The 8,294-nt window shown below is 58.2% G+C and overlaps 1 protein-coding gene across 1 annotated transcript in view; it reads right to left on the bottom strand.

The window, feature by feature from the left end:
• Positions 1 to 658: 658 nt before the first annotated feature.
• TRABD2B (TraB domain containing 2B) overlaps positions 659 to 8,294 on the bottom strand; it is a 215,313-nt gene continuing 207,677 nt past the window's right edge. Inside the window, exon 7 of the mRNA XM_045548085.1 lies at positions 659 to 1,145. Coding sequence (XP_045404041.1) covers positions 917 to 1,145 — 229 coding nt within the window. The 3' untranslated portion in view covers positions 659 to 916. The remainder of the gene's footprint in view (positions 1,146 to 8,294) is intronic.

Below are 8,294 nucleotides of genomic sequence, written 5' to 3'. Positions count from 1 at the left end.
TAGAGGCCCTGGCTTAACACTGCCCTTGTGTGCCCACTCTGTCCTTCAGCCCAGCTAACTCCAGTTAGCCGTGACCTCAACAGCCACCCCTGCACCCAAGCTGGATTAAAGACACCAGAACACAGAGGTCTGGATTCCTGTTCTTGCCTCCCTACTTGCTGCGTGACCTTGGGCAACCCATCTTGCTCTCTTTGGATCTCGTTTAATCATCTGTTACGTGGGGCTGCGGGCAGCTTCCCTCCGCACCGGCATCCCACCCCCACCCCACCCCAGCGCTTTGGTCGAAACACCTACCACGAGCTCCGGAGGGCCCGTTCACAGCCACTCGGGAGGTTCAGAATAGCAGCATTGTCTTTCCTAAAGCACGTCCCCAGGCCCCGGGATGCGTCCAGGGGAGGGGAGGATGGTCAGCATTCAGACCTCTGGCTCCCAAATCCAGCTTCACAAAAGCTAAGCTTGTCCGCCTGCCCCTCCCTTGGACGTCCCCACAGTGGGAGAAGCCAAACCTGGACCGAGGAGGCGTGGGCCATCCCGGAGAAGCCAGTTCAAAGCCACAGTCCGCATGAGGTCACAGATGTCCCGGTAACCTTGGTTCACTCCTGGCTCTGCCCCGGGGCTAATAAAGGGGTTATAACATAGGCCACATAAAAATAGTTTAATTGGTAGAATAAATACATTTTTCTTTTTTAATATGGACATATATTTTACAAAAGAGCCCCATAGCACTATGGGAAATTAAGATCCTTCTACAAAAAAGAAGATGTAACTTAGGTACAATAAAGCTCTAGTGTTCTAACTGACCCCGTGTGGCCTGCCCTTGAGGTGTCGGGCACCCCTGGGAGTGGTGGCAGGAGCTGGGCTGTGGCCGCAGATCCTCGCGTGGCTGGTCTGGCTCCTCTGCCTGGGGTGGCCGAGGTCAGGAGGGCCTGAGGCTGTGCAGCAGGAAGGGCGCGGCAATGGTGGCAGCCACGGCGGGGAGGAGGCCCAGGGCAGGACGTGAGCAGCTGCTCACCGAGCTCGCCGAGCTGCTGGCCGGCCCGGGTGGGTCCTGCTGCTGGAGCTGGTCCGAGAGCTGGAAGGGGGGCTTGGCAGTCCCGGTGCTGTGGGTAGGCTGGAGGGGCAGGGGGGGCGGCGAGGCGGTGGTGCTGGAAAGGAGGAGACATGGCAGTGTGACCCGTAGCCTGGTCCTGGGCAGAAGCCCTGGGCTCAGAGGTCACTTTGTCGGATCCATTTTTTCTTATAAAATGGGGAAGGAAACAAGGGACTCGGAGAGTGTGCAGGGCAGAGCCATACAGCCAGCCAGGCTGAGCTCCAGGGCCACACGGACCCTGCAGTCCCAGGCAGAAAGAATTAGTGTCAGGGAGGAGATGGATCTGGGGCCCCTCGGGAGCTGTCGACCTCCACACCCCCATGCACAGGTGCCCTGCTCTCCTGCCGCCGCCCCTCCCAGACGGCAGACATACACAGACAACAAAGCCAGCAACCCCACCGTGTCCACCGCCCTCCTCATCATAACTACGATCTATTTGGCATCCACTGTGACTTCAGCAGTTTTCGGGCCCTCCAGACAAACCTTCAAAATGGGTCTCATCACTCCCTTTCCACAAATGAGAAAACTGAGGCTCACAGAGGGTGTGGGTGGGCAGAGAGGGTACATGGTGGGCAGAGAGGGTACGGGGTGGCCAGGTCACAGAAGTGGGGCAGCACGTCCCTGGGGCAGGAGCCCTGCAGTCTGCTTCACTTTGCACAAGCACAGGTGTGTGTAGTGAAAGTTGCAGAAGTTCATGAATTTACAAAAACAGAATCCCGTTTTGGAGGTAACAGGTAAGAGTCTTGGCTCCAGAAAGCCCACGTGACAGACAGAGTGAGACAGCAGGGATGGAAGGAGACGAAGTGAGGAGTGAGCTGCTGGGTGGAACTGAGCCCGCACGCGCAGGCCTTGGGAAGCTGGAGGTGGGGGGCCCGCGGGACTCAGCACCAGGTCACTGCTCAAGTCCAGAAAAGAGACAAATTGGAAATGGATGAACAGAGAGAGAGAGGGGGGCAAGACAGTGACCGAGGAGGGGAGAGGACAAGATCATGGTGTAACAGAGAGGGGCACAAGGACAGCAGTCTGCCAGGAGACCTGTGGACCAGAGGGACCGGCTGGCGGGTAAAGAAAAGGCTGGGCCCAGCAGCTGTGGCCAAGCCTGCCCTCAGGGAGCCCCGGCAGGAGGGAGGCAGATGAAGATGCACATGCAGGCAGAGGTGCCCACAAGCCCTATCACACAGGGGCAGCACAGGGGCACGGGGCACACAGAGGGGCCCCTGTCCAGTGTGGGGCCAGGGAGGCCTCCCGGGAGAGGGGACAGTGCAGCCCTGCCTCTGGGCTGGGCTCTGTGAACAGCACTTGCCATAAATTGACCTCTAATCATCATGACAACACTTGGGGGCAGAGATGGCTGCCATCCTTGTTGTACTTAGGAAGAAGCGGAGGCACAAAGAGGTTAAGTAACTTGCTCTTGGACACACAGCAGGGCCAGGATCTGATCCGGGCACAGAGTAGGTGCTCCCTTGCAGGTGGGTGGGCTGGGAGCTTGCCCCTCCCTGGTGAGCCCAAGGGCCAGGCTGGTAGAAATGGGGCGGGCAGTCTCCATGGGGTCTGCAGTGTGGGTGCCTCCGTGTGGGGCCTGCCCTGCTTCCAGCGCTTGCCCCGCTCGCCGACAGGCCGCACATCCTCAGGCTGAGCCATGAGGTCCTAACCGCTGGCCATAATCACAGTGGCTAGAGCCCATAATCACCACCAGAGCTCAGCCCATGCCACTGTCCTGCCCAGACACCTCTCACGTAGGCCTGCTCAGCCTCAGCCTCAACCTGGGAGCACATCCGGCCTCCACAGGGGCTCAGGCTGGGACCTCGGCTTGGGAGTGGGCATCCAAAGGGCCTCTGGGCACCCAGTCCTGGCCTGATGGGTGTCAGTAGAGAGAGGGGTCCTCACTCACAGCCCCGTCCCTCCCTGTCACTGTTACACTGGTGGTGTCTGACCACAGAACCCGTTGCGTCCTACACAGTTTCGTTCCACCCTGGAGTTTACAGGGGTGATGTACCATGATCTCCTGTCTTTAGGGAGTCTCAGAGGAGGTATCAGGAGAGGAGGAGGATGCAGGCACGGTGTTCCTGAGCAGAGTGTGTGCACGTGCAACCTGAGGGGTGGGCCAGGTGGCTGCCAGGACCCTTACTCACCCACAGAATGGAGTGTGCTGTGCCTCCCCCCTGTGCCAGCCTGACCCTGCCGGGCCACCCTCCCCTTCCACGGCTGTCCCAGCCCACACCGCCCTCTCCGCCACACCTGCAGGCTTGCTGCCATTTCCCCCTGGACAGGCCTTCTTCGGTCTGTCCTCCAACCCTCAATGCCACCTGGGGTCGTCAAGCCTCCCCCCATTTCTCATTGGCTTCTCACTGTGTCACAGGTCTCTATTTACTATACACGGTTCGAACGGGTTTCTATACGTAAAGTGCTCAGAACAGTGCCAGATGCGGTTGGCTGTTTCCAGCATCATCATTAATATTTTTGTGTCCGTGTTTCCCCCACTAACCACATCCTCCACTTACGGAGCACTCAGTAAGTGCCGGCAGATACTGCTTGGTGCTATTCGTGTGTCATTTGATTATTATTTCCACTTCCAAGATGAGGAAACTGGGCTTGAAGAACATTAGCTTCTTGCAAGAGACCAGATGTGCACTGTGGCCGTCTGTCTCCCAGCCCGAGCCGCGCCACGGTGCTGTCCCCGACGGGGCAAACCCTGATGGAGAGCCCGTGGCGGGAGCCTCGCCAGGGTCGGAGACCGAGGCCTCATCCAGCCTCCGCCCCTGCAGGGGATCAGGTCTGCTCTGCGCGGGGGTCACTATCTCAGCCCCTTTCCTCCCTTTCTTTTCTAATGAAAAGAACAACAAAAACCAGAAAAACAAAAGAACCCACACACAACACAAGAAGTCCATAAACATTCCTTCCTAGCAGCTGCCCCATTTCAGCCTGAGCCGTTGGGAGGCTGGCTTCGGGGGAGCTGGGGCCCAGGCTGGCCTCGGCCGCCCCCAACATGGGAAGGCAAGACCGAGTCGGAGTTATGAAAACTACGTCTCACAAGGCGCCCAAAGGCATTTTCTTTCACACTTTGAAAACCAAAGATGAACCCCCCTTGGAGCCCACGCAGGGTTTTTATTGCTTGGAAGGAGTCCCAGGGAAATGGGGTAGGATGGGGCGGGGGGGTGGGTGGGTGGGGGACAGAGGACAGGCCCCTCCAAATGCCCCTCCGCTGGCCCACTCTGCTCCCAAAGCTCAGTCCCCCAGTCTAGAGCTCTACCCCTGCCCAGCTCACACTGGGGAAAACTGTCTCACGGCAAAGCAGCCTTGAAGCCAAACCAAACACTGTGAGCATTCCCAGTTCCCACAGATGGCTGGCACCAAGGGACTGAGTCTGCTCTGAGTTGACAGGGACCCTTACGGGGGGAAGGGCCTCTCCACCTGGGCAGAGGCACAAGTTCCATTCTAGCCTGTACTACATTCCTGGTTCGCCATGTGACTTTGGGCAAGTGCCGTCCTCTAGGCCTCAGTTTCCCCATATGTACAATGAAGGAGCAGGAACAGACCCATGGGCTTTAAAATGTTTCTAAGCAGCAGAAGCCAGAGTGAGATCTAAGGTGGAAGCCCAAGGCTGGTCCTTGAGACAACACTAGCTAGCTTCCTGGAGCACGGTGGATCTTGACACTAGAGGGTCTCTGAGAACCATTCAGGGCTAGGTTCTGGGAGTCCCAGGCCTTGGCCTTCTGGCCAGTACAAAGGGCTGGAGGGCTGTGCCCTGGGTGACATCCTTTGAGAGTTTAAGGAGATGCAGGGGAGACCAAGTTTGGGGCACACAAGGCCAGGGTGATGGGCGGCCCCACTGCCTGGGATGGAGCCCTTGATGTGATCGGGCTGGAGGACCCTGCTGTGAGTCCGGTTTGGGGCTCAGCCTCTCTGGGCCAAGCAGGTCAGTTGCAGAGATCCAAAGCAACCCGTGTGCCTGCAGCTCCAGATATCTAGGGCCTCGCCACCCCGCACACCTTTAGCCACATTGTCTTCCTTGCTGGGAATGCCTTCACCCTTCCCTCAGGCTCACTAGATCATTTCCGACCAATTCCTTTGCAGGCACAGGGCAGACTGTCTGGTGTGTTTTCAAAGAGCTTCAGGGCAGACCAGAGCTGGGAGGGCTTGTCCGTCCCTGAGATGGAAAACTGGGGTCTGGAGAGGAGATGGGACTTGCCAAGGTCACCCAGGAGAGCTGAGGCAGGGTCTCTGGACTGTGGCTCCAGGGCTCTCTCAGGGGCACCATACTGGGAGCCATCTGTCCCTGGCTGTGACCTGAGACTCTTCCTGCTCCTGAACCTCACTAGTGCTAAACACAGTACGTGCCCAACACGCTTCTGTTACACTGCAGGGAGTTCAGGGCACCCACCCAGCTCGTTTAAAGCCCTGCAGCGGCTTCCTGCTGGGGCAGGGGGCATCTCAGCCCAGAGACTTAAAGTCACAGGCACGAGCCACACTGTTACCAAGACTTACTGGCGTCTGATGCCAGCTAAGAGCTGTCCAAGCACCATCTCTCTTAATCTCTAAGCCCCAGAGCAAGTGCAGGGAGGGGCTGGGTTTGAACCCTGTTCTGCCCAAATTTGTCTGTTTTTATTTACTGGGGGATTCTATTTCCTATCCCTCATGGGGCATCTTCTGCCTCTAATCCAATGGGGTCCAGGCCTCACATGGAGGCTCTGCCCGTCCTGGACCATCCTAGGAGAAGGCCTGGCCATGCTGGGAGGAACTGGAGCTTGAGAACCTGGGGGCAGGAAGGGCAGGCCAGTAGGAGGTGCGCAGAGCCACACCCACCCCCCAGGAGCAGGAACTCTGTGTCTCCTCCTCTCTTTAAGCGCCCAGCCCATCTGCTCAAACCTCAGGGGAAACAGAGGCCCAGAGGGCAATGACCCCGGGTGCACTCAGGTCCTGCAGCCCCACCCCTGCACGGTGGTACCCACCAAGGCCCTATGTCCCATCTCGGTGCCCTGCTCAGAGGCACTCTCTTCCCTACACCTGGCCATCTTGACCACGCTATCAGTTGGATGGCCCAGCCCTCTGCTCCCTCATTTATGCCCTACCCTGCCCTCCCAAGCCAGCCGGAGACTTGGAGAACAAGAGCTGGCATGACCTCCAGAGGCAAGTCAAGGCCCTACCTGCACAAAAGGAGAAACTGAAGGCTTGCCAGGGGTCCCAGGTTGCATAGGAAAATGGCCTCTGCCCTGGCTTGCCCCCGGGCACAGCACTGCCCTTCCCCTACCCGGCTCTCCGATGTGGTGGAATTCTCGGCCACATGCTCCGCCCTTTCCATGGGTCCCCATAAATCATCCTGCCACGGGCTGCTGCTTCTCTAAACTTCCTCCGGTGAGTGTTTACACCTTGGGTAATGAGGGGCGAGGGAGGCCAGCCTGCTCCAGGTGCTGTCCAGGCCAGGCGTGCGCAGGCCGCATCCCGGCTGTCTCCCTCCTTCTCCCATTCACTCTGGCAACCTGGAGCAGTCCAGCCCGGATCTGGTCCCCAGGGCCTCCCTGTCTAGCGACAAGAGTGGGGAACTGCAGTCTGTGCAGGTGTACCAGGACAGAGGCGTCCAGGGGTGCTTCAGGGAGGCCAGGAAGGGGGGGAAGGGCAGTCACATGGTGGGGGGTGATGATGGGGACCCTTACTGTTAGGCTGGGATGACTCTCCGCGTGGTCTCTCTCAAGCAAGTTACCTGATCTGCTGGGTCTGAACGGAAGTGACTGGTACGGTGGGGGAGCTGGGCTAATGTCTGCTGGCACCCCAGCCCAAGCAGAGAGAGGAGCGAGGACAAAGGTGAGCAGGTGGCCGGGGCATGGCCTGCAGCAGGCTGCATGCAGCGCTGGATGAGGCGGGAAGGCCCCGCACACGGGTGGTGCAGCAACGGGTTCTCCTGGCGGTGGTGGGGGCACTGCAGGGTCTCAGGCCGATGGCGACGTGTGAGGGCAAGACTCAGGGCCGGGAGACCCGTGAGGACCCTGCTGCAAGATCGCAGGCGCTAGATGAGCTGGGAGAGGTGACGATGGTGGGGGAGGGGAGAGGTGGCTCCAGTGGATTTAGGAGGAAGAAAATGAGCAAAGTGGGAACAAAATTAAAGCTCTAAGGAAAATGGTTTTGTTAAAAGAGCTACCAGTGGGCCCCAGGTAACCCCCAGAGAGGTCTTCTCTGCTCCCTCTCAGAAAACTGGAAACTTGGGGACCTTAGGAGGGTGCAGTGAGTCCCCCAGGGACAATGGAGGCTGTGCCCTGCATCTGAGCCTCTCAGGGAGCCCAGGGCCTCAGGGCCTGCTCCCTCAAGCAGCAGCGAGAAACTTTTAACGACCAGGCTGCCGGTTGGTGGAAACTTTCTTCTCCAACCCAACCAGATGGAAGAAAGTTTGCCAACCACTATTTACCTGTTGGAATAGAGAAGGGGCTCCCCTCTTGCCAAAGAAAAGCTGTTTTCTTCTCCTGAAATCAGGCTCTGTGTTTCAGAGCTATGTGTTGTGAGAAGGAAGCCGTTTGGAGCCATTTGCAGGAATTTACCTTTCAGACATGGTTAGGGGCTGCGAGGTTGTGGCTGGAGCTGACAGCCCCGCCTCCTGTCGTCCCATGAGTTGGCCCCACCACTGGCCTGGTCTCCTGGTCCCCTGGCGTGCTGATCAGTGCTCTGAGTGACCAGCCTAATTGGAGCTCTTAATGGGCTGCCAGCTCCTTCATTTGCCCCGAGTCTCCCTGGCAGCCCAAAAGCCCTCCCCGCTGCTGAAGGAAGTGGTTCTCGGTAACTCTACGCCCTTGCTCCCGGTTAGAAGGGGGCGGCCCACGCTGGGCGCGTGACCCAAATGTGTCATAGCCAATATAGCTGTAGTAACACCTCCGCCTTGGGCAGGCAGGGCCAGCGAGGGCTCCGCAGAAGTACAATTCCCAGAAACCCAAGTCAAGCACTTTGAAACCAATGTCCAAAGGATCAATGAGCTCCCCTCTTACTTGCTCGAAGTCTTTTTAAGGTAGTGTGCACCATGCATTTTAGTGCACTGGACTATTTTGTCAATGGCTCAGAGACCTGGCTGGAGGAGATTCATGAAGAGCAAAGTGCAAGAGGCAGCCCCTGATTCCTGTGTGGCCCTGGGCAAGCCCTCTCCCACTCTGGGCCTTGGTTCACCATCTATAAAGGCAGAGTTGAGTCAGTGTTTCCCAAAGCTGCTCAGAAGAAGCTCCAGGTG

Source organism: Lemur catta, chromosome 3 (genome assembly GCF_020740605.2).
Source record: "Lemur catta isolate mLemCat1 chromosome 3, mLemCat1.pri, whole genome shotgun sequence".
Taxonomy (NCBI): domain Eukaryota; kingdom Metazoa; phylum Chordata; class Mammalia; order Primates; family Lemuridae; genus Lemur; species Lemur catta.
This window is presented reverse-complemented; position numbering and strand designations above follow the sequence as displayed.